This window comes from Nanorana parkeri, unplaced genomic scaffold (assembly GCF_000935625.1).
Source record: "Nanorana parkeri isolate BGI_ZX_2015 unplaced genomic scaffold, ASM93562v1 scaffold107, whole genome shotgun sequence".
Lineage (NCBI taxonomy): Eukaryota > Metazoa > Chordata > Amphibia > Anura > Dicroglossidae > Nanorana > Nanorana parkeri.
Window position 1 is genome coordinate 1,583,647 of NW_017306375.1, and position 27,581 is coordinate 1,611,227.

Here is a 27,581-nt window from a genome sequence, read left to right on the forward strand (position 1 = left end):
CCGCTCCCCCATCTGTCCCTCCAGTCAGCGCTGGAGGATTGGAGAGGGGAGAAGGGAATCCTTGCGGGGAGCGGTGACTCTGCAGGAAGATGATCAGAAAGTGAGCGAGCAGCAGCATATTTTCCCTTACTTCACGATCAATAGAGCCAATGTTTGACAGTTACAATGTCACATGTTGGCTCTAACTATGGGGATGAGTGTGATTTACTCATCCTGTAGTTCTTCATTAACCCTTGAAAATGTATGCTAACAATTCCTACAGGAGTTCTAACTTTTGTTGATTACTCACAACCCCTCTGTCTGTATAAAAACATTGTTGGAACAGACTGTGTTACTGCACCTTCTTAAGCAATATTTAGACATTAGTACAGGAAGTAGTATATCGCTCTCAAATGGTGAGAAAAAGGCAATTAACAAAGGAACACAGAGAGACCATTATAACCCTTAAAAGTGTATGTCTTTCCTTTACAGAAATTGCAAAGAAAGCTAAAGTGTCAGTAAGAACAGTTTCCTTCACCATCAAAAGGCACTTGGAAACTGAAGGAAACTCTGACAGGTAGAGGTCTGGCAGACCCAAAGCCACAACAGCTTTCGTGACAGGCAGCTCACAGGACAACAGCTATAAGCACAGATTAACACTGATCAAAATAAGCAAATCTCAGTTTCAACTGTAAAGAGAAGGCCTCAAGATGCAGGTTTGACAGGTTAAGTGTCAGTAACAAAAGATGGGTAAACAAGAAAAAGTGGATTGCCTGGGCCATGAAGCACTGCCAGTGGACTACTAAAGAGTGGAAGAAGGTCTTATGGACCGATAAATCAAAATTTGAGATCTTCGGTTCGCAGGGTTTTTGTACACCATTGAGTAGGCAAAAGGATGGTTCCTCGATGTATGACACCAACTATCAAACATGGAGGAGTAAGTGTGATGGTCTGGGGCTCTTTTGCTGGATCCATAGTCAGCGACTTGAACAGAGTGAGTGACACCCGGAACCAAAACTTCTACCACAGCATTTTGCAGCGCTATACAATACCCTCTGGTGTGCCTAGTTGGTCAGGGGTTTACACTAGCAAGATAATGACTCAAAAGATACCTCTAGGCTGTGTTAGTACTACCTTAATAGAAAAGAACAAGCTGGTAGGCTTTAGATCATGGAATGGCCAACACAGTCTCCAGACTGAAATATGATGAAGATGAGATGTACATAAGGTGGAGGTTGAAAGGGTTAAAAAAATTACCACACAATAAAATGAATCAAATTAAATCTGCTGCTGCCTACCCTTCAATCATTAATTCCTTAATTTTAAAGTGGTGCTTCAAAATATAACAACTATCAACCCGCTGTTTTAAAACATACAGCGGTCGGCAAATGGTTATGGTGGCCACACTTTTATCAATATGATGATTCAATTGATAGTTCAATGCAACTAAAATGACCATATTGAATAATATTCTTAAATCCCCGAGCCTCCATTTAAGCAATTTAGTGAGTTTTACATTGATTAGATCCTGGCAGGTCAATAGGCCATGGCAGCATTTTATCAGTAGTTTCTGAAAGAATATCTGCATGTGTGATAGATAACCAATCCTAATACAGATCAATTACATGATAATACAAAACTGTCAACATTTTTTCATCAATTCTTACTTTGACTTGGAATCTGGCTGAACATACTCAGTGGCATAGCTTGACACATATGGGCCCCGATGAAGGATGTGAGCCAGGGCCACTGGGCATTAATTCCTCAGCCAGTTTCAAATACTTTTCTAACCCTTTATATTTCCCCAGCAGCTATCATGTCTACCCACCAGTGTCCCTAGCATAATCGCTGGTGGGGGGGTCATTACTGGTTGCCAAGAGCTGTGCAGGACGCCGACCAGAGTGTCCTGTTCAACTCCTGTCAACCAGTGACGTCAATGATTGCCAGGAGCTGGGCGAGAAACTGGCCAGAGCATCCTGCTCAGCTCCTGGCAACCGTTGATGACGCTGGTTGCCAGGAGCTGGGCTGGACGCCAACAGAGCATCCCAGATTGTTAAGAGCTGGGAGGGGGATGTATATGGCCCTTACACATCTCCCCACCCAGCTCTTAGAACTTGGGATACTCTGGCCATCCCCCCACATGACCCAAAGAGATGCAGACTGAGGCAACAGCTCCAGGCTGCCTCATTATAGGTACGGCCTGTGCCTACCCCTTACCTCCTGTATCTAAAGCTCCCAATCCTCATAACATCTCTTCAATACGTAAGCTTTCCATTTCCTATATCTCCTATATCTTGCACCGTATCTCACCTTTCTGGCTATGAGGAGTACTTTTTTGATACAGCTTATCAAGCACTATGGGTTCTCTAGAAGCAGATACCCAGTTGAATTGCAATATCTCCTATCTTTGCTTCTATACCACTTATCCTGCCTTGTTCGCAGTACAATGCAGATGCTGGTGTAAACAAACCCTTTGTTTCTTTTGAAGAACATAAAATTAAGAGAAATTGTACATATGTTTATGCCAAGCAAAAAAAAAAAGAGGTGATGAAATGAATCTGTGCACTTGAAAATTGTGAAATCATTAAGACCTTGTTGACACAGGCTTTAGCTTGTATTAGAGCAGTGTGTAAAGCGAGCATTTACAAACCATTTCAGAGCTTTTGACACGCTTTGTTGAAGCCTTTAATGTACCATTGAGCTCCAGTTTGGGAATGGTATATCTTAATAGGACCTGGAAAGAAGTGGAATAAAAGCACAGGGCCTGCAAGGTGTGTTATATTGGTGTGGCTGGCCAATTAGGATGTGAAAGAGTTGGTATAGGTGATCTGACTACCATATATCAGATACCAGATGTCTCTTTAGTTTGTAGTGTCAAATTGCAGGATTGTGAACTGAAATGTCACACTCCGTTTAAAAGTCCACATACATCTTTATTTAATATTGGGTTAAAGGAGAACTATGAGGTGAGTGCTTTTCACTCACCTCATAGTTCTAGCCGACCGGTGACAATGAGACTGTCACAGGTCGGCTCCGTAGATCGGGAGGTGAGCGAACACATACCGGCGTTTGCTCACCTCTCGATCCTGTCACAGCTCTCTGCCGTGACAGGGGAGGGGCTGGATTCCCCCATCCTCGCTCCGATCCGCCAGCGCTGACTGGCGGAATGGACGGGGGAGGGGGCGGGTACAGCTGGCTCTGCCTCTAGATAGGTAGATCCAGCTGTCAGTCACGCAGTTGGGCGGATCCCAGCACAATTGTCGGGATCCGCTTCAGCTGCAGCGTCTCAGTATACCGCGAGCTACAGCTCGCGGTATACTGAGCCTAGGGTGACGGTAGGATGCTAGTTTGTGTCCTCCCGTTACCCTAAGGAGAACTATGGGGAAAAGCCTTAACCCCATAGTTCTCCTTTAAGGGGACAGTATAGACATGGCCAATGCATTTCGGGGGACACCTTCGTCTCTTACTAAGGGAGAACATGTATCAGGATTGCAAAGGCTTAAAATTGGATATTGTTTTGTCCGGTGTGTGAGAATACATAGAGCTCTTCAAGGAGCTTACACAGTGCCGCAAACATTTCTTTATGTAAGAGCTGCCTATCACTTTAAACAAGTTGCCAGAAAGCTTACTTGAAGCTTGATGAAGCCTGCTAGAAGCTTGTTTAAATTCACAAAGCTTGCCAAAAGCCTAAACGTTGCCAATTGAATGGTGTCAATCCCACATACAAGTCAAAAGGACTTTGAGTCATGGTTGACTGCATTTGGTATTTGCAAATACCTAAATATTTGGAAAATATGCAGCATAAAATCTCTGGGGAGGGTAGGGTGCAGAAGAGGAGCTAATTTATTATTAAGCATCAATGGCAATCAACACATGGGTTTTTAATCTGTCTGATCAGCTGTTCCCTTTTGCAGAGGGCAGTCACATGACTCCATAAGACTTCCCATAGAGTCACCAGCTAGACAATGGATGGTATTCAGATTTGTCTACCAGTAACATTCAAGCTAGATATTGAGACCAACGTGTTACCATTTGTAATGGTTCATTCATTGCCTATTCCTGTAACAACTGAACCCAGGAGTGTTTGATCAATAAGATGTTGCCAAACCGATCACCAAATTATTATAAGGTTTCCAGTAAAGGTTAGAATGCTAATCTATTATGCTTTATCACATGTGAAAATACTACACCTAGTCTGGAAAGAAACATGGAATAATATCTGATGAGATAAAATTGCTTAGCCCATATTGTCTATAGATGTAGCATGCCCAGAACTACAGTTACAGACCTCAAAAGAAGTCATTCTGACAGCAGCTGCATAAAAAAGGGTGACTTACTCAAAGGAAAACAATAACTTCTCAATCTGCAGGAATATTGGAGTGGCATTCACTACCAAAAGCCTGGTTGCACATACCAAGTGACAGAATTGTAATTCTGACAGACTGCAGACCTAACATGATAACAAAAGCTACATCTATCTCATTGAGGCATTCATTGTATTTCAAACAGCAAAATTATAATATATGAGTCTAGTATGTCCAGAGGCATTATACTGAACCTGTGAGGACAGAAATATGGTAAGTACTATTACTGATTTGGCTTTTAAGGATTCATGCTTTTTAGTTAGTTACTGACATGGAATTAACATACAACCAGTGAAGTTTAAAAAATCAAAATTCCCTTTCTACATGATTGTGCTAGGTTTATGATCTGATTTGTAGAAAAGCCAGGATTATGATGACAGCCTTAAAGTCGACACCTTTTAAAAACCAGTTCAGTAATGGCAGACCCATATTTCTATTGCCACCAGTTCCCTTTAAAAAGATAGTGGCCAAAAATTAGTACAAAGTCCATCAAAAAGAGAATTATTGTAACAAGATAAATCAGAGCTACTATGGTGCAAGCTCGCTATAGATATCATGAAATGTATTCTTCTTGATGGTGAACTCTTTTAGCATCAAGAAGTCTCCCAACTGCTAGATAAAACATTGTCATTCCAGGACAGAAAGATTGAGACAACAATGCTTTTCTCTAACACATTTTCCTCACTGAAAAATGTATCTAGCTCATTATATCCCTGAGGGGGTTGGATGTAAACCTGCAATAGTCACAAAGCCTTCAATTCAATCATATTCATAAAACGGTGTCACTCCAGGATCAACATGTAAAATTAATATTTTAGACATATACAGACATATAGACATAGACATATAAAATTAATATTTTAGACATATACAACAAAATACCAGTAAAATGAAACCACTTAATTCTCCTGTTTGTCTTGCTTGACTGTAGGTTTACTGTAAAGATGCACAGGTAAACAGAAATTAAAGAAGAGACCTTGTCATGTTTCACAAATCATAACGATAAACCTTTTGGCTGATTATAAATAGTCCAACAAGAAACAATGCTGGAATAAATTATTACCGCCCTTTAAATCAAGCCACAGTTGATACTCTCAGCATAGCAAACACTCCATTCACATCCAGTGAAGCGTATCCAGAGTTAAAATTACACAATACAAGTATTTCCTGATTAGGAGGAGGTATATATACCAGCAGAATTGAACCTTAATCAATTTTTTTTACAATGAAATGCCCTAAAAAAAAGTCCACCATAGATCTTCCACTTCCTGAATTAGCTTTACCAATTCAAAAGCCAGCTGATCTGCAATACAATATATGCAGCGAGGAACTGTGGAAAAGTTACTAGACTTCAAAATTATCTTTTAACTTGAATATAGTTAGAACTGACTTGTATTTGTTACACCACAGTACAGTTTTCATTATCATTTGTGCCAGGAACTTCTATTTTTTTTTGTTTATTCATTTTCCAGATTGCTTCTCTTGTCCTACTTTGGTTAAAAAACCTGGCAAAAACCACAGTGGGTTTGCAGTCACATATCTACAATTGTGTTACACCTATCCCTAAGGATTTTCACTCCAGACCTCCAGTTTATTTTATCAGGTAGAAGTATTGGACCTTGAAATCTGGACTGATTGTTCTGAGCATAAGCCAAAAGATGACAGATTTTGGAAACCAAGTAGTAGGCGTCCACATCTTTGGAAATCTTCCACACTTGTGGATTCAGATTCCAATGTAGTGCTGCCTCTTCTGTGTGTGATATTGCCACTTCCAAGTTTGAGACAGTCTCTTCTAAATGTGGGCTGGCCTCTTCTATCATGGAAGCAGTCTTTGAATTAGTTGTGCCAGAACTTGAGACTGGTCTTTCATACTCTTCTGAGACTTTACCAGTGCCATACTCTCTCAAGACCCTGCCAGTGCCCCATTCGCCTGAGATTCTTTTGAGGAGTTCTCCAAACAGGGCTCTCTTTATCTAGAATTTCTGAATCTGACATATCCTATATCTTTAGATCGTGAGTCCCATATCCTAATCCCTATCCCACATGTTTAAAATCTCCCATTTTCCCATAGTTGTACAGTTAGTTACATTGTCTCATTCCTTTATAAAGGGTATTTGTTTTGAGAAGCCCATATGCTACACAAGTGCCTATTCTGTCCCAGCATGCTCGGATGTTTCTTTTGACCAAGTATGCCTGGATACTACCCTTGACCAGACTTGCCCAGGTGTTGCCTCTATTCGGGCAAGCCCTATGTCTGATCATGTCAGAGGAAGCTCTGACATTGCCTATATTTTAGCATGTGCAAATACAGGACATTTCCTTTGTAGGATAGGTTTTGAAGGGTTCTTAGGGACTACAATGGGTTCTGATATTTTTCTCTGTGCATCTGAGGAAATTCCCCAGCTCCTGAGTTTTTTGAGAGACTCAAACTTTTCTGGGAATCTTGAGGGGACATGGTTTTAACCGTTTAGACGTGGTCTCTGGTGGGCATTACTCTATCACCAGTGCCTGTGATGGCTTCATTCAGTGGCCTCCGACCTTGTTGCGATTTGCTTTATAGGTTCTGATTTTGCTGGGCATCATTTTGTATGTTGCAACTCCTCTAAGCATCACTCAAATGACTTTGATGCTTCTGAGTTTTGCTATGGTGACATGATTGAACCTGGCGGTTTGTCTTCCACTTATTTTTTTATGGGTGGTTCCCTTCTGCCAGTTTTGGGTGTAGTGGGGCTCGTAGTTTACCAATTGAGTTGTGGTTGGAGTATCCAGTGGCCACTTCTTGGAGGGTGTAGGGAAATGTCAGGAACTTAATGCTCTGCTTAATATGTCCACCTGTGGTATTTGCTGCTGTTCCTTCTGTCCTCCCTGAATCCATTTGCATTTGTTTGTTCCCTTTGCCGCAGTCATTACTGGATCTTTGCAGTTCAGGTCCCTTTCCTGTGTTCTCGCACAAGTACGCCTGCCCTATTTTTCTGTTCTGGTGGAATCTTAGTAGTATGAGGTAGAATCTGTCATTAATTCTCGATTGCTCTGGGGTAAACACCAATGGAAAAGCTATGGTTGTGAACCTTCTGATCTTCATGCCCCTCAATTAGCAAAGGACAGTTCCCTACGAAGCCAGGCCCCAATCCATGGAGGGGCCCTAAGGGGGGGTAATGTCACAGATCAGCTGCAAACTTGAAGTTCTTCTAACATCTGTTTTTGTTCCTATCTTGCTGCAGAGAACTGGGATGTATAGACGTCACTGGATCTCACCTGCTAATTAATATAGCAAGTTATATAGCCAGTTTCTGTCTAGTCTGTTAATCAATCTCACTTTTTCACTGTGTTCAGACCAAAACTTGTTGTCTATCCGCAAAAGGTAATTTAATAGTCCCAGGATTAAGTCTATTCCTGTGTTCTCAAGTTCCTGTTCCTCTAGTTACCAACTTCAGCTTGTATCTGACTGTGCTTGTTCACTGCATGCCCTGACCTTTGGCCTGTTCCCATTCCTGAGATTGTCTTCCAACTTTGTACCAGGCTCTGGTTTTATCCTTGTTAAGCTGCCATCTGCAAGGGGGTGTCTGAGGGCCGCATCCTGTGAGCCATTCTACGGCAAAGACTATCACTCATTGCAGGGTATGCTGGTAAATACAAGGCAGCTCCTTAGACTCTGCACCTCAGCCCATTTCAGGGCTCACACCCTCTTCAAATAAGCAGATGGCACAGAGGTTCCACTACCCGGTTTGTCAATGACTATGTTTCTGTACTTGGACAAATGTACTTAGCCTAATAAAAATCGAATAAAAATCTAATGTATCCACCACATCTATAGACTGGTAAGCTCCAATAAATTTTATTTTGATAACATTTTATTTAAAAATAGGCATACCTGCAGTATAAGAGAAAACATTTACCTACACTAAAAGAAAACCGCTCTGTTAACTAGAATTCCTCCTTCTTCTTTAAAAATTCATTCAAATTATTTTAGTGCACACAAACACAATGTAATAGCCATTTATTTTGTGTGTGCAATAAATCTTTACTGAAAAAAAGTTTTTGTTAAATACATACAAAAGAAAAGGGGAAACCCAACACATGTTGGGAAAAAAACACATCAAACAACAACGCGAATTACATAAAATGTGTCAAGAAGAAGTCATTCAGCATGAATGGTATGAACATAGTCAAGGGTAAAATGGTGAAAAAACAACACGGAAAGGACAACACAAAAGGAAAGGCGGGCAAAACACAACAAAGCTGCAGCTCTCCCACCACCTCCGCGGCCACAGGAGCAGGGGGTAAACGATCAAAATAGCATGGCTCCACGATCAAAATCCTCAGGAAAAAAGGCAGTGATCAAGGGATCGCAGACAGTCGAGTACTTAGCCAGGGCATCTATCTGTGATGCTGTCATTTTCTCTAAAACATAACCTGCGACATAATATAAAAAATCAACTTAAGGAAAGGGAGGGCGTCTTCCAAGAACGCACGATCCTCTTTCTAGTTGCAGTAAAAATATATAACAGCAATTAAAATTGGCGGTTAGTGACTTCCGGTGGTTTCTGATTAAAGAGAGCAATATGAGCATTTTTGAAAGGGTAAAGCCAAATACTACACGTATCTTGGCAAAAATCTTGGACCAAAAACGGGTTACAATCGGGCAATCTCAATAGCCATTTTTTAAAAGCATATCTAATGCATATGTTTGTATGTGCATGTAGGTAGAGTCCTTTAAAAAAATATTTTCATTTATTTTATTAAATGTTTTCTTTTTTTTTTTTTACTTAACTTTATTGCTTTCACAAGGGAGCTAATGAGCCCCATATGTAATAAAATAATACAGGTGACAGGTTCTTTTTAAGGAGACATCAGGGGCTATATTACACCCCTAATGCCACCCCTGGACTCTTTTGAAGCTAATTTAGCAGCCAGATAGGCCAGAGCGGCCAGAGATTGACAGCTCTGAAACACAAAGCGCTTAAAGCTGAGAGCTTCTAGGTTCATTCTTTACAGGGGAGATCAGCGAATGCATGTTGAGTCACTCCTCACCTGCTTATCCATTAATGCAGTCCCTCATTTCCCACCCCACATCCCATTTTGGGATCCTCCACTCTATACTCCCTTGTTCAAACAGTGGTTCCCCCCACTCCTCATCCCACCATCAAACACTGCAGTCCCCCTCTCCTCACTTCCAATCCTGTGGTACTCCAATCCTAACTACCCTATTCCATACTGCTGTCCTCCACTTCTCACCCCCGCTTCACACAATACACTCTAGTCTGTTCCACAAACTTTCCTGATCTGGTCAGGCTCACTATCGATAGTAAAAATTAAAAAAATTATAATAAACTTGATAAACAGTAGATCCAATGGTGCCAACAGCTTTGTTAAGGAACCTTTTCTAGGACAAAGCTCCATATTAAATTAGAAGTCTAGCAAAAACATGTATTTTGTTTTACACACAGTAAGGAAGGATTAGATCATCTGTCAAATTTATATTGTTGTCTGTTGTGGAGATCTCCCCTCACTTCCTTTCTAAGTGACAACTTCATGTTTAAGGACATTTGGAAATCATTCACTGTATCAGGCTTTCTCAATCTTTTTAACGTGGGGGAACCCTTGATAGAATTTTCAGGTCTCAGGGAACTCCTAAAAGTCATTACTACTATTATGGTACATTAATGTGAACAGTAACATCTTTTTTTTTCTTTATTCTGATACGGAGCCGTGTCAGAATAGAAAAAAAAAAGTTTTTGCCCATTGGAATGCGTTGCTAGATTCCTATTGGCTATTTCAATTTGCAATAACCAATAGTAAACTAGCATTGTACTCGCCCTCTGCTGATGGACCTGATGGAGAACTGCAGCAGAGGGCGGGTACAATGCTAGTTTACTAAATGCTATTGGAAATTGAAATAGCCAATAGGAATCTAGCAATGCATTCCAATGGGCAAAAACATTTTTGTTTTTTTTTTCTATTCTGACACGGCTCCGTGTCAGAATAAAGAAAAAAAAGAAACAGCAGTGTTTCTCTCCTTGGCGGCCGGGAGTTGGAGACTCCCGGAGCGCCAGGGAGAGTTTGCTGTTTGGAGATCAGTGTCCCTGGTTAGCAGGTAACTAGGGACGCTGATCTCTCTGCAAGTTGCCGGAGCCAGCCGTAAGATCACGGCTGCCTCTGCCCAGCTGCCAGAAGCAGGCTGTCGGCCGGCCAATGGCCAGTCGCCCGGCCAGCTTCGGCTTTCAGCACAGCTCAGCCGAGCCAATGCATATGCGTTTGGCTCGACTGAGCCGCTCGCCCACATTCGGGAGCTGTACGGGCTATTGTGAATTGCCCGTACAGCACCCCTTCGGTTCTACTGAACCAAAGGGGTCCTGGGGGCCGAAGCTAGCCAAAGGATCGGCCGAAGCTACGGCTAGATCCTTCGGCAGCTTCGTGAATAGACCCCATAGTGTCAACTATTTTCCATTGGTTATTGTTAACACTGAATTTTTTTTACATTTACCAAGTAAGGCAATATGATCTATAACTATTTGCCCTGTGTCCTGGTGTAAGTTGATGCTGAACAGATTAGACTTACTTAACTCAGTATTCTGAGAAACTAAGCTGACTCTCTGCTTAGCATTTGTGTGTATAAAGCTATTTCTCTCGGCACAACTTTTCCTTGATAAAACAACAAACTGATAATGGCTGAATTGCTTACTGATCAAAGTATTTTCAAGCACCTTGTGATACCTACACTTACTTTATAAGAAATTTGGTGTTTGAATGTTAACTTACAGCTGAAGTTCAATATGCTTATATTTTGCCTTCCCTGTTTCCTTCTCCTCATCAACTTGATAAAGATCTTCATTTTTTTTTAAATCATATCTTTCTGTTTTCATTACAAGCCTTATTTTAGTTCCAGTGACATATTACTGGGTCTCTGTGCTTCTCTGTGTAATGCAGGCAGTTTATGATTGGTGGGAGGGGCCATCAGGATGCTGAAGATAGCTTTCTGAAAACTTCACAGCACCCTGTCTCGGTACTCCTGATGCAAGCTGTGGGCTGGCTTTTGGGAGGAGTTAAGCACACATCAAAATGGGAGTTCCTAAGCAGACACCATGTGCATGCAGACCACCCTAGGTAACACTCACATGTGATTGTTATCCTCTATGAATGAAAGAACTGAAATCCAATAACTGAAAAGGGCAGGATAGGACAGTCAGGCTAGGGTGGAAAATGTTAGAGAATGCTGGACATCCTCCAGCCAGAAAATGAGACTCTATTTGATTTGCTTCAGCTTCTAATGCACACTGCAAGAAGCTCACAGTGTGCAGTGAAATCAGTGAGGGCAATTTCAGTACAGGTGAGTAGCCGGAACAATTGTACAAGACTGAAGGTAAGGCGAGAGTTCAGCCTTAATTCCTTACCGCTGGTGCCGCATTTGGAATGGGTCTTCTTGATCCTTACTATTACTGATTTTCATTAGAAATTGCTGATATAATGAAAGAACTAAGAAACAGAGGCCCTGATGTCCATTAGCCGGACCAGAGCAAAGTGACAACATGATATTTACATAATTATAAATGAAATAGATGATAAATGAATTATTTGTGACAGAGACAGTCAATGCCATTACTTTTAAATCCCTTACTGGTGTTTTTTTTTGGTAAATTCCTAATGGATGAACATCCTGTGATAATATTCCAAAAAACTGAATTGAGCAGTTTAATCACATGGGTAGAGCTTTAAGATAACCATCTTAATTATCAATTTAAAATAAACAGGCACGGCAGGCCTACTACTATTTATTAACAAAAACAACAAAGACATCTCTATGGACGATTAATATTTTGTGAAATAATAATAGTCGTTGTTTGACTCTCCTTGACATGCCTTCCACCTGTATCATCTTAATTGGATTATCTTCTCAGACACAATTTAGCGATGCAGGGCTTCTAATGAATTACACAAGTGCATTGTTGCTGCTATATTAAAGCTACTTGGTCACTGTGTTTGAAAAACCAAACTTCCCCTTACACATCCTTTTTCTAACGTTCATTGTCGTCCAGCAGACAGAATATTAAACCACTAGTCAGATGATGCAAGGCAAAGCTTTAAGTAAATACATTCCATTCTTCAGTGTGGCACAGGCACACTGTATGGCCCTTTGTTTTGTAGAGGTGCAACTGCTTGATAAAGAAAGGATTAAATCCCAGATTAGCTATTTGTGTGTATTGTACGTGACCTGTTTGAACTCATGCATGGCATTATTGTTGTTCCAGTTATGCTGACTTACTATGAAGTACACAATAACCTAAAGGTTTTAGCAATTCATGTCCTACAAGTCATAAGGAATAGCTTCTGCACGTGATATTTGACAATGTGTGAAAGATTACTCACCTCAGACACACTTTGAACATTGACTATTTTCTTAGACTGTGCCACAAATCCCAACACTCCAGTATCCAAAGGAAAAACAATCTCAGAGTCTGGTAGTACCAGGCATTCCTCCATGGTGGCATCCTTGTGCACATTGAAGAGTCTGGTGGCTAATTCGCCTGTACCATTTCTCATGCGGTACATGAACAAGCTCATGCGGTCTGCCTGAATAATGAAGGTGAGCCTCTTGAGTATGTTGAAGACACATCTGTCAACATTCAGGTTATCCTGGAACCCTCTAATCAGGTCAAAGACTATCTCACTTTCCTCCACGCTGCTTAGATCATGATAGGTGCTGAAGTCCACATTGGTCTTTTCGGTGCTCAGCAGCTCAAATAAAATTTCAGATCTGAATTTATTGTCATAGTAAGTTTTGGCAAAAGTAGGATTGGCATCTAAATACTTCTCTACTGCCTCCTCCGTCAAAGCGCTCATGTTGAGTACAATATGGTGGGCTCACGCTGTGCCTTCCTAGGAATGTTTCTGAATCCAGCGGTGATGGGTTAGAGCATTAAAAAAAAAAATTATAAATAATAACCCAGGGAAATTTAGGTATCCCCTGGGTATTTCTCCTTCAGGGGACGGAAGGAGATCTCCTACTCATGCCATCTCCTTGTTCTGAGCTGTAAGCCTGATTTGGAAGCATACGTGTAAGATGATTCTTAGCAAGGCCAGCATTATTCCTCTAATAGTGAAGGTGAAATGGGGATTACCCTGATCATTTTAAATGGTCACATGACACCACTGTAATCCAGTAACCAATCATAATAAAAGCTGAAACCCATTGCCAAGGATGCTAAATGCACTGCAGTTGGCAGATTACAAAAGACAACATGTTTATAAAGGAAAATTCATAATGATATCTCAGACTATGTTGCGGTCTGTTGGATAGAATTCTGTAGTTACACTATTGCATTCAGACTTACATACACTTTAGCAAATCTGTGAATGTTAGTTGCCAGATATCTTGTACCGTGTTTATGATGATTATATATTAATTTTCTCCTATTGTTTAAATGATGAATTTGCATAAAATTGCTGCAATTTAAGACAAGTAGGGCTCAGTTCACAAGGCTAAAACACTAGGATAATTATCCTTATTTTTTTTTTTTAACTGTTATTTTCAGTCAAATTACATTTGGAAAAATTACAAATGTCACATGGCAAAAAATACAATGCCATATCCTTGTGTGAAACTGCATCAATTGAGCCTAATAAAAAATGTAAATCATTAGAAGCCTTTGTTGTTTTCTAGAGCAAAAGCACTGGTGCACAGGCTGAAACTTCAGACAGCACTGAAACATTTTCATATTTTGTAAGGACTTGAGATGAGCAAATCAGGGTGATCTTGGACAGAACTGGATGCGTTTGGGACACAAATTTCTGACCAGTGCAACATATATGGCCCTAACTATGTGGGCCATTACCTTTTCGTCAAAAAGTATATTTAAAAACAAAATGTAGGCATGTGCACACAGCTTTTTGCATATTAATACATGTATTTTGTATTTTGCCTGGAGCCCTCTTTTAGGACAGATGTTGATGAACATTTTAGAGGGGGTCTGAGCCCCACCTGCACCAGACTGTGGTCAGCAGAGCTGCAGTTGCTCCCTTACCTTGTAGTATTATTATTATACAGGATTTATATAGCGCCAACAGTTTGCACAGCGCTTTACAATATAAGGAAGACATTACAACTCAATACAATTCAAGACAAGATGGTAAGGAAGGCCCCGCCCCTGAGGGCTTACAATCTAAAAGGGAGGGGCAAGTGATAGAATAGGCACAAATTCCCCAAAACACCCCAACAATTGTGGAAAATGATTTGCAATGAGCGGAGGCCATTATAGTGGCAATGTGGGAGGAACAATCTAATATCAGTGCCCTTGGTTTTGGAATGGGATGTCCAGAATCTCATATAGGTGTGACCTTATAGTGCATGTAAAGCTAGGGCCTATCTGATTGGATATAAATTGACTTACTAGTTCTGGCAGACTCAATCTAAAAGAGATTGCACAGAGATCACACAATTAGATATATGAGTGGCCAGCTTTGAATAGTATTTTGCAGGATGATGTGAAGATCGTTTCCTTTTTACTTTTAGGCCCCAATCACATCAGAAATGTTGACATTCGTTTTTCAATTAATTTGACCAGTTCACACCTCTGCGTTGTGTTGCGTTGCAGTGCGCTGAAAAAAAAGTAGAGCGTGCTCTACTTTTTTTTCAGAGCAATGCAACAAGTGAAAAATGCATGTAAACACAATACAATGCAAGTAAAAAAATAGAGGTTTAACCCCCCCCAGGACATGTTATTTAAAATAAAGATTAGCAAAAAAAAGGCAACTTAACAGATGTCAACGGACTATGAAATTGAAAGTAAAGTCCGTTAACATCTGTTTTAGGTCCAATTTTGGACCCTTAGGGGTCTATTCACAAAGCTGCCGAGGGCAGCCGAGTGAATGACCGATCAGAAGTGAAATGAGCCGAACACTGTTCGGCTATTCACTTCAGGCTGGTAAAGCTGATTTCAGCCGTACATCGGCTTGCTTCGTGTGGCTTCGGATCAGCCGAACATGCTCAGCATGTTCGGCTGACCCGAAGTGCAGAAGGAGTTTGACTCAGCCGATCCAACATCTGGATCGGCTGAGCCGAACCTCCGGCAGGCTTCACACTGCTGTTCGGGCTATTCTGAAAGATCCCGAACAGCAGTGAGAGAATAGCCGAATGCCGCCGAGCGGCATTTGGCTCGGCTGACTCTTCCTTACATTGCAATAAAAAAAGCAGCAGCATATTTCTAGGAAGGGTTTGACTGATCAAAAGCTGATGGAGAGGTGAGGTTTGTCTCCTCCCCTTTCTCTGGGTGCATTAAAATAGCAGCATATTTGCAGACTGTGTCTCTATTTTGCAGTGCTGGTATGGTGCTTAATTCATAAGGCAGTGCTAACACATAGGTCGTTGGCTGTTCACCAGCAGTGGTCTACAGCTATCACTCTTCATTATGGGAATGCTACTTGTAACAGAGAGGATTATATGACTCACATGATCCTCATAGTTACTGAAGTGACATAAGACTTTACAAGATGAAAAAGTGTTTCTCCAGCAGTGGGAATATGTTCCTACCACTAGCTACTGTACCTATGTTTTTTTTGTATTGTCCTCTTATGTGTTAGAACATATCATTTCTAACTATATCACCTTAATTTTTAAATATGCTCAATAGACTTCTGATCATCAATGTTTTTAGCTGTAAGTGATATTGCAATCCTTTTACCAGACTTTCTGAATTATGTTTTCTGGTCCTCTTGGGCCTGTACACGCCAATATTTTACTGCAAATGCATAGCGTACTATATCGCAATTCTTTCTGGTTCCGCTCATTTTGAATGGCACCTCAATGCACTAACACAACACACTTCAATGCAATTGCAGTTAAAAAAGGCATCTAAGACTTCAGGTGCATTGCAGCATATTTCAAATGAATGAGTTGTTTAAAATTCTGAATAATGCACCTTTAGGGCTTGTTCACACCACTTCCAGTGCATTCCAGCATGACTAGCTACTGGAATGCACTGGATCGCATCCTGGCCGGCTCCCTATGGGGCCTGGGGCGGAAGGGAGCCCCACTAGGGAGGATGATTAGGAAAACTAAAATGTAAAGTTTCCAGTGTGGAAGGGCTGAAGTCATACCTCAGGATCTTCTAGTTACAGATCCCCCTCTGTGCAGTAAGAAGCATCTTCTTATCTATCTTAGCAGTGTAAATCTATCACCCTCTGAACTTCTCATACAGACTTAAATTAACCCTGTATACCTAATAGAGTCACAAATCCAAGAGTTTCACCTAAATTCGTATAGGAGGGCTGAGTTTTGTGGGTCTACCACTAAAGTTTAATAAAGCTAGTTTAAGAAGTTTGTATTAGGGTTGTAAGTGCGTGAAAGAGCATTATTAATGTTATCATAATATAAAATATACAGTAATACCTTGGTTTACGAGCATAATTCGTTCCGGAAGCATGCTTGTAATCCAAAGCGCTTGTATATCAAAGCGAATCTCCCCATAGGAAATAATGGAAATTCAGATGATTCGTTCCACATCCCAAAAATATTCATATAAAATGATTACAATACTGTACTGTAATATAATAACGTATAAAATATAAAGAAAAATAAACCAATTACCGGTACCTTTTGTGGCCGGTGTGAGAGGGACAAGAGAGAGGAGGATTATTGTGTAGGACGACTTTCACTATCACTAACGGAATCACTGCTATCTCTTGGCTCAAAGGAATCTTTTTCATTTCGTGAAACCTTAACAAGGAATCTATCCAATGTGACATTGCATTGTCGTTAAACAGACTCATCGCTCGCACTGCTACAGCCTTATTCAGGTGGTGCTTTTCTACAAAATTTTGCTCTTCTTGCAAGACATTTGCTTGTATATCAAAGCAAAATTTTTCAGAAATGTTTGCTTGTCTTGCAAAACGCTCTCAAACCAAGTTACTTGTAAACCAAGGTATTACTGTAATTGTGGTTATTATTACTACCGAAAGAGTTAGCCTGGGGGCCCAAAAGTTTTGCTGTGGGGCCCCATGATTTGCAGTTACGCCCCTGTGTGTAAGTAATATAATCCTGGAGAAATACTCTTTAAGATGCTGTCTATCTATTTAATCCAGTGTCTAGTAGAATGAATAAACAGCTTGCTGCATATAGACGACTTATCCCTTAATGAGGATCTGAACGCTAGAAGCTATGGCCAAAAAAAGGTACTCAGAGGGCAAAGGACAAGTCATCACTAGTATGTTCTATAGTCTCCCTGCATCTGATCTTTTCCCCATTACTGACTTAACATGCCTTGTTGATGTGCACAGGTGGCCATCTTGGTAGAAGCAGGCTTTTGCTTCCTCATATCAGAGCCTACAACGAGGAGAACAGTGAGCTGTATTGACATCACCGAATCTCACTGCAAATCTCCTGTTTTTGTAGTCAAAGCAGCTGAGCCTTATACCTCACATTGACAATACTTAACTATGGGGCTGTAGGGTCCGGAAGGCCTAGACAGGCTTACATACATGGTATTTACTTACCTGAAAGTGCACTGCTGTTTTAGGAGGAATTCTAGAAAAAAAGACACAATTAACACTTCTCAAGGTTCCCTATAACATAGCAAATCTCTAATTTCAGGTCCTGGTCAGGAGTTCAGGTCTACCATTTGGGTTCTATTTAATAAACAATAACAATATTGCAAATCATTTCAAATCGCAATTTATCATGGTTTTTCTAAAAGTTTTTATTTCACTAGTGTATATATTCATTATATTAAAATAATAATAATAGATTATGTTTGTGGTCTCAGGTGTCGGGGTCAGCACTACTTTTTTTGGTACCATTTTGTTTAACAAATTGCATTTTGTTAAATGTTTTATTCCACTTGTTTAGTAATGCTGTTTCCAAGTCCTCATTTATCCCAAACACTACATGACACAGAGATTTGTGTCAACAAAACCTACATTGTTGCACTCCAGAAAATCTGGTCCTCTACTTTTCTGCCCAAATGTACAGGAAGTCAGCATTTACTGAGTTTGTCACACTGCATAAGCCAATCTTCTGTACTCTAACACATGAAGTATCATGTGTATATCATGTAAAGAACAATGTGACTTATGCATGGTCATTAATTAGCATCACTCATTAAAGTGAAGGATGTTATAGAGATCACATGTTCCTCAAATAATAACACTGACCAGGCATCAGATGCTTCAAAGAAATTATTAGGCTGCCCTTTATTTACCAGCTATAATTAATTTTTCAACGTTGACAATGAAAAGCTCTGAGCTCCATTGAAACATTGACAATAAAATTCTGTTGCTTTGATTTATCTCTGCTGCAAGACCTGTGAGAGCCTCTATTTTAAATTTTTTTCTTACAAAAAGGGAGAGGTTCAAAATGGTCAAGTGTGTCAAACTCCCCTAGAAAAATCTAATTTACTTGCAAATACCTAGTGTGCTTGAAAGAGCGTATAGTGCTAGTATGGGGTCAGTAAACAGAAATGGTTCTGTAGCTCTCCTTCAGCCATCTTGGCCATGTGTTGCAACATATGCAAACCAAGAATCCCTGCTGTTAGGACAATTTTGATAACAGTTTATAAGTACATTAGATGTTAACATGTGGGCACACCCCATTATTACCTCATGTGTCAGCTCTGCAAAATGCATAACTGCAATAAAAGTTTAGGTGTGTATGTTCTAATGTGCTCAATGAGTTAGTGGTTGGATTGTGCGTGTGGCTCACTTTTTATGTACAACATAAAACTGAAAGCTTATGCCTAAGGAGCTATACGGTCCAAAACATATTAGCTGGACTTCCTTTTGATGCTGTACAATTAATAAAAACTTTGGAGATTTTGGCCATGATAAACAAATGCTGGGAAAAAGGGGTGAGGATGCAGCTGGCAAGTGTCCCAAAACAGCTGGAAGATGGTTCTTCATCGAGTCTAAAGACAGCTCAATAATTAATTTTCTTCCCACTGAAACAAAAGAAAAGGCACCAATCTACAACAGGTAAGATAAAAAGGGGTGGTGGTGTCCCTATAGAATTACATACTACATAGCACTACATAGTGGTTAATTTTTTAGACTGCATTCCTAATGTGAGCTATTACCAACACCAATAGAAGGCAATGATGGCAGCAGGAATGGTCTGAGAATAGTTTCCTGGTATTTCCCAAGTTCATACAATAGTATTTTTTTCTTGCACATGCAGACTTAAATAGCTTTTCGTTTTATAAGATTAAATAACCTGTTTTTCTTGGAACTCTTTTTCATAGGTACATTAAATTCAGAATTGAAAATTAAGATTTCAAATGTATATGTGGAGTGCAGCTTACCAGCTAAGTGCTTTTTTTCTCAAGGAATAGCTCTATTGCACCAGTCCATGCTGGAACTTGTTTGTAACATCGTGACCTGGAATCGCCTTTTGCTGCTAAATTGTTATGAACCCACTGCAGGCTCCTTAGTGTTCTTTATTGTTCCTTACCACAACAAATCACATTCAAACGTATCTTGGAAATATGTAGTCAGACAAATTATCAGTAATGGAGTAACTGTTAGACATGTGCGATTCGTTTCGTTCCGAATCGAAATTCGGACGAATTTTCGGAAATTCGGACATTCGGATGTATCCGAATTCCGAATTACAGACATAACGAATGCAAACGAATCGGAATTTCCATTTCCGAAATTCGGTAGCGGTAGTTCGAACGTTCGTTTTGTTTTCTGTTCTTATTCGTTTCTTATTCGTTTCTTATTTGTTTCGTTCGTTGGAGCAAAGTGACATTAGAGAAGGAGAAAAAACAAATTTCCCCCTCGAATGTCACGAACGAACGAACGAAACGAATAAGAAACGAATAAGAACAGAAAACGAAACGAACGTTCGACCTACCGCTACCGAATTTCGTCCGAATCCGAATTCCGAATCCGAATTGACTTTCACACCCGAATCCCAAAAAACGAAATAACACAAATCCGAATTTAAACCGAAACGAAACTAAACGAATTTTTGGGCAGTGCACATGTCTAGTAACTGTCATTTGCAGTTTACTAAACAGGTGAAAATGTAAAAGCACTAGTGCAAAACAGGTTCAATATGACAAAAACATCCATACACTGCAGAATCTGAATATGAAAGCAGCACAAACATGGACACTTACAACAATGTACCGGTATCTGTGACTCAAAGTAACGTGGCTGCATAGCATAGCCTCTATAAGACTCTATAACAGCAGAAGGTCAAGCTAAGAATCGCTGTTTCAATAAAACAGAACACAGCTACTTGTGATTATCCTCATGAACAGCATCCCACACTGTGACATAGCTCTGGTAACTCAGGTGAAGCTGGAGGGATGCAAAGCCCAAGATCAAAGGGCCACCCCACTGGTACTGGAGTATGCTGGTAGCAATTGTGGAGGGGCTCCCTACAGTAGCTGAGTCTTCTTGAAGCTGCTTGCTATTAGGCTTTAGCTTGGCTGCCTGCATACTTGTTACGACAGTGGAGGGACTCTCACCTGGCTGCAGATAACTTGCCCAGCTATCTCTGCCTCATCAGGTGTGATCTCTCTGAGCTTGTAATGGAAGAAGGTTGTGGAATGTATGTCCTCATGGATTGTCCAGGAACCCACAGAGCTATGACAAATGGAGTTAAAGGGGTCTGTGTCTGCATTTGAGCATGGTGAGTAAATGGTACTTTGATGCACCAGTAGAAATCAATTAGGGCCCATACTTTATGTGCATGCATCTGAAAACATAACAAGTTACACAGCATGGGCTTTAAGAAGCAGCCACATTCATCTCACATTTGACAAACTCTCTGGAATATGCATTCATTTTTCAAGGAACTAAGATAGGAACTAAGATATTCAGGTAAGTTGAGTGAAACCAGAAATTATATACATATAAAAACATCCCCTTTTAATTAGTCAAGACTTCCTTGTGGCCTTAGCTTGATAAACAGCATTTTTCTGGGAAAATACACTATATCTGACTAATGCTTTCCAAAGGCTGGCTGGCTGACCAGGGTCTCTTTGTAAAAGTGGTAGGTTGCTCCTAGACATATGACTATTTCACAGTCAGTCATAATTTTCCAGGCCAAGCAATAATCTTCTCAAGACTATGAACATCTTATGATCATAGCACATTAGAGGTATGTTTTACTTAGGCCAGATGTAAAATATGTAAATGCCCTTTAAACCTCTCAAAATAGACTGCTTTCATTAAGATAAATTAAGCTTATTCAATGCCTAGATCAAGGTCAAAAAGGTATGTTGTTAAAGGCAATAAGGAGGAGCAAGCATAGATAAGGTTGATATTGGAAATAGCATGGTCCTCTTACTTAAGTAATAGGTTTACAAATATTTCTTAAAATTATTTAAATTAGATTTTCATTGAGTTTTCAAAACAAATTCTAATTACACATTAAAACAGCAATTACCTTGTTTTCCAAACACACTACTTTCGTTATAAATTACTATGATTCTAGACATTAATAATTACTCTCTTTGACCTTTTGTTTTTGGTGGTTAGTATAAAAATAATTCTCACATAATGTGGACTGACATCTCCTGAATCTAAAAACTATTTACATGAGTGATCCTGGTGCTAGGGACATTTTCCCAGTAACAAGAATGCTGAGGGAATACTTAGCTTCTCTTATAGTGTTGACTTGTCGTTGACCAAACCAGTGAGACATTTCCCTGAAGCAGATCTCTCCCTAGATAATGAGGTTCTGAAGTATTCCAGGCCAGCGAGGGAGCAACATCCATAAGAGAAGTGGCTTCTGCACCTTGGTGATTTTAACATCAGCCTAAATCCTTTTGGATCAGAACTGAACATGCTAAAAAATAAATACAAATAAACAAACTACCACATTGTACTGAACAACATTCAGGAGGTCTCCTCATTCATATCTAAATCCAAAATAAAAAATTTAATATTTTGCAGCTTACCGGTCCTTAGATGTGGTGGCTTCATTCGTTTTCTTTCTTTCAGGCTCTATTTCCATTATTTTCACCTAGTGATTCTGTGATTCATATATATTACTTCCTGTTCCAGGTCGGCTACCTTGATTCCTCCACTGTATCTAAGGACGGAGCTGAGGCTGCCATCCAGGCTAGACTTAAAGGCACCACTTTGAGCAGCAGAAGAAACTTGCATTGAAAGGGTTAAATGCTTGTTCAGTCTAGGGGTAGAGGAGTAAGCCGTAATGCTTATTCTGGCAGGTATCCACCACGCTATGTGACTGGTCCCACAAAGCTGCTTCCCTTCACAGCTCAGCTGGTCACTGGTTTTCTAACATCATCCCATACAATGCAAGACCAGCAGTCCATTCAATGCAACTACTGGAATGAATATGCTGTCCCTGGATCAGAGAAAGATCAGAGGTTTTTGATGTGTTTCTATTTAAATATATATGTTTTTTTTTAACAGTCTCATTCTACTGGCCAAGAAACCTCTGAATTGCAGTACTACATTGTTACCATATTTTCCAGAAGTAAAGTAGTAAAGACAACAGACAGCACGAGCAGCAAAGATGAGTAATAAAGATACCTGTCTGAATGCTGTCACAGCAGTAGGTGCTACCGCCTGTGTATTAATGTTCTGATTAGAAAATGACTACATTGGAACTGTTTTGAATGTGCAAAAATGTAATTCTGTACATGCACATGAACACATAATAGCATATCAGATATTAGCTTTTATGAGATTACTCGAAATGATGAAGGACTGCTGTAACAGAGGGAGAGGCTTAAATGGGCATGGTTAAATAATACCCAAGCTAATTGACAAAGGGCAAGGAGTGCATAATGCGTGAAGGGCTCAGGAGTGGGTATCACAAAGATTGCAGGCTCAGGAGTATGTATTGCAGAGTGCCAGGGTCAGCAGTGTGTATCGCACAGAATGCAGGAGTCAGTAGTGGGTATCGCACAAAGTACAGGGGTCAGGAATGGGTATCTCACAAAGTGCAGGGGTCAGGAGTGGGTATCACAGAGACTACAGGGGTCAGGAATACATATCACAGAGAGTTCAGGGCTCAGGGGTATGTAATGCAAGAGTGCAGGGGTCAGGAGTACGCAACACATAGCATGCAGAGGTTAGGAGTATGTAACACACATAGTGCAGTTAACAGCAATGTGTGAGGCAGAGTACAGGGGCAGGGTGTGTAATAAACAGGGGTCAACAGTGAATATTGCACAGATTACAGGTTTCAGGAGTATTATAGAGTCTGGGGGTCTGGAGTGAGTATCACATAGAGTCTGGGGGTCTGGAGTGAGTATCACAGAGAGTACAGGGGTCAATGGTGCATATTGGGTCAGGAATGTGTAAGACACAAAGTGCAGGGGTCATGAGTGGGTATTACAGGGAGTGCAGGGGTCAGAAGTGCATATCACACAGAGTGCAGGGGTCATAAGTGTGTAACACACAGAACTGCCACTGCAATGTCTTTGACTGAAAAACAAAAGTCAGACAGTAGTGGTCTTGTGACTTGGGTCACCCTGCAAAAATGCCCAGCTCTAGCAATACCTGTGTCTTAAACAGTTATTAAACCCTTCTCATGCAACAAGCAAAATTGCTTTATTGCATCCAGTTACATTTTTAATTCCAGCCTGCCATTTCTTTCAACTCAGAATTAAAACATCTTATCCCTACTTCTGTCTATAGTGTGCCTATTGTACCTTGCAGGGACCCCTGGAGCCCCAGTGTAGCCACATTTACATGCAAGTCCCTCCATGCCAGGGCTATAGTGTGCCTATAGTGTGCCTATTGTACCTTGCCTATTGTACCTTGCAGGGACCCCTGGAGCCCCAGTGTAGCCACATTTACATGCAAGTCCCTCTATGCCAGAGCCCCAGTGTAGCCACATTTACATGCAAGTCCCTCCATGCCAGGTACTACATTCCTCCATGCCAGGGCTTTGTGCATTGACACAAACAGGCAGCCATAAACAGTCCATTCTCCCCAACCAGTAGTTTGGGGAAACACAACTGAGAGTTATGGAGTGATGGCTTACAGAAACTTAAAAATAGGGACACAGTGGGAAAACTTTTTTTTATTGTGAAAGTGTCTTTGGCGGACCTAATAATCACCCTAGAATTGTTGCTCTCAGTCCGACGTTCATGGCGATAGCCAACACATGTGGCACAATTGACGTTTAGATACACACGCATGCCCTACGTGTGCATGTTCATTTGAATCAGATGATGGGGAAGGCAGGGTTGGTTTTAATTCTGTTTTTTTTGTATTTATTTATTTTATAAGTTTTTACTTTTCTCTAACCTTTTTACATTTTTCTTTTCACTTAACTAGCTATCGCAAAAGGGCTGACAGGAGCCCAGAGCTTCCTGTTTCACTGATCACAGAGCAGATTGGGAAACAAATGTTTCTCAGTCTGCTCCTGCTCTCCAACCTCATACCATTTGCCACAATCGCTGGCTGGCACAAGTGATCTGGGTGGCTGTACCAGATTACTTGTTCTTACTTGACAGGCATTGCAGGGAGTTCTTGTTGGAGAAGCTGTGTGGGCAGCCCCTGCGGGCCCCCCTGCTGTTTTTATAGGGGTATGGACCAGTGACATGCGGTACCTCTTGTTCCAGGTGAGGCATTCCCCAGCACGTCCCGCCCTGCACCCACCACCGAAGTCCCGCACCCTGTCGACCGAAGCCCCGTCCCCTGACGGTCGAAGCCCTGCCTCCAATCCATCCCCAAGCTAGTGTAAAGGAGGAAGGGAGGAGACAGGTAGAAGCCTCCCTGCCCCTCACTTGCTCGTCACTGCTAAGGCAATCAGATCAATGGCTGTAGTGTTTTTTTCTTTTCTTTTTTTAATTGGCACTTTGCCATTGGTCCAAGCCATCCACAGAGCTCACGCCTCTAACAAAGAGTAGAGGCAGTGACACCTCTGGCTTCAATAGTTAGGTTACACAAGCAGTGGGGAAGCCCGCTGCTGTGTAACCTAACTACCTGTCAAAAGCTGGATGCAGCACTGCCTGTAATTAACAGGCAGTGCTCCGTCCATGACAGGTTACACAGTGTGGAGGCTTTCCCTGCTATGTAACCTGTTAGATGCCGATCTGAATGGAGAAAAAGCTGTCAGCTTCACACTTGAATCTGACAGCTTTTTCCTCCATAATTCTAGGTGAGGCTCTGCCTCACCTGCTTGCCCTGAGCGCACGTCCCTGGTAGGGACCCAGTACTGGAGGTCTGGCTGTACCCCCTATCGGTGGCTCTGGGTATGCCTGCCCCTGATCTAAAGATGGCATTGCTTCCAGGCCATTAAATCAGCATGAGATAGGGAAGAGGAGGAATGTCCTACCTACTCTATATACAAACATGTATTACTTTATTTAAACTACAGAATCCCTTTAAGAATCTGCAGTTTCTGTATTTCTATATATTATTCATCATTGCACTGATTAAATGTTTGATTGGCTATCTTGGTCAAACTATTACAATATTCTACCTTTCTAAAATCCTTCTGCAAAGAAATTGTCATACATTTTCAGCCCACAGAATTCAAATTCTTTCTCTTTCATTTTAATTAAAGTATCTTGACCTGTCAGACCTGATTGTAGTTTATGAATAGAGATTTGGAAGCTGCAGCTCAGTATCTGAGTATTGTACAACGGATTACACAGAAGGAACCCACAAAATGATTTTGACCTTGATAAAAAATAAATTCACTAACAGAAGCAAACCAGCCGAAATCAGATATCCAATAAGAGGTCCAGCTGTCACAATTGTGATTTTAAAAACTCTCAAGTGTCTGTAACGGCAGTGAACATTTTACATAAGGCTACATGAAATGTAGTGTGTAGTTTTAAAAGCAATTTATACATCCCACAGGATGATAATACCTGTAAAACGATGAGCCACAGATTATATGACTCACTTAATCTTCTTTATGACTTCCTTCTATAATTAGCATTCTCCTGTTTGTGATTTTAATGAAAATATTGCTCATAAACAAGCTAGAGATCTGGAAAATTCACTTCATTTACATTTCAGACACAATAGGGTTCTGGTCATCCTAATCCAATATATCCTGATATTTTTTTTAAAAAGTGTGCAGGATTACATGCAATGCATATTGTGAAAAAAGAGTGTCTATTGTAAGAAAACAACATTTAATATTCATTACCATATTAATCACCTCTAAAATAATACACTTGTATATTAACCTCTTGTTCGATTGTTAAACGGAATATAAAGGCAGAGGATGTTTACTTACATCTCATGTGGGTTTAAAATGCAAGTCAAATGCAGGTTAGCAGAATCCTATTTACCTCCATGGTACAATGTGGATGGCAGTTCTGAATTTGACCTTCTCTGCATATCCTATTGGATATTAATTTGCATTTCAGGCAAATCAGGTCAAACGCAACCTCTTGCGTTCAAACACATGCATTAGATCTGTGCAGTGTTCATATTTAAAAGTCTGCATTTGACAGCAATACTTGTAAAGCTCTAAACGGGAATCAGGGAATGCCCAATACTTTTTCTGATTCGGTGCATGGGTAAGGGCAACCTTTTTTTTTTTAGACAGAGCCCAAAATACTGCTGATAAACCAAACGCCTCAAGAGGAGCTATGCCTACAGTTGACAGCTGATTTGCATGAGGACACATTATCATTATCAGATTGCATTATTTTAAGTAAAAAAAGGACCTCTTATTTTACACCAAATATTATAATACCAGTTTTGGGCTTTCTCGTGTGGCCTAAAGCCTAGGCAATATATCACATGGTTTCTGGCTCCCAGGAGCATTGTGTGTGGTTCATGTTAACAAAGACAGCAAAATTACTGATTTTATTCAGACAGACCCTGTCTGGTAGCCTTGCAGTGACATCAAAGCTTGTATATGAAAAATACACAGATAAAGCTGCCCTGTTGTGCGAATGTAATTGCAAACTTTACCAACTAGGTGCATTAAACATAAGTGTACACTGGTAAAAATACTTACATTACAAAGACTATCATTTCCCATATAGTCAAACACGAATGACCATAGGCCACAGATCTACAGCTTTAATGCTGTTGATGGGCATTCCCACAAAAGGCCATAGATCTACTGCTTCACTTGCCTTCAGAGTCCCTGCTGTCAGTTATTATTAACTATCTCGGTATTAGAGACTGTTTTTGGAGTCAGTCAGAGCAGCGCCTGATGACAGAGGACTCTGATTTGTAGGAGTTCATGTATAATGCTTTGCCTCTATCTCTGCCTCCCTCTGCTGTTTCTCTGATAGACAGACAGCAGTATTAAAAAGTGTTAAAAAAAGTTTTTTCCACCAAGCC

The 27,581-nt window shown here is 40.6% G+C and overlaps 1 protein-coding gene across 1 annotated transcript in view; it reads right to left on the reverse strand.

Annotated features, from left to right (window-relative positions):
* PDE6A (phosphodiesterase 6A) overlaps positions 1-13,181 on the reverse strand; it is a 67,778-nt gene extending 54,597 nt beyond the window's left edge. The window contains exon 1 of the mRNA XM_018553060.1: positions 12,708-13,181. Within this exon, the coding sequence (XP_018408562.1) occupies positions 12,708-13,181 (474 nt within the window). The remainder of the gene's footprint in view (positions 1-12,707) is intronic.
* Positions 13,182-27,581: the final 14,400 nt, after the last annotated feature.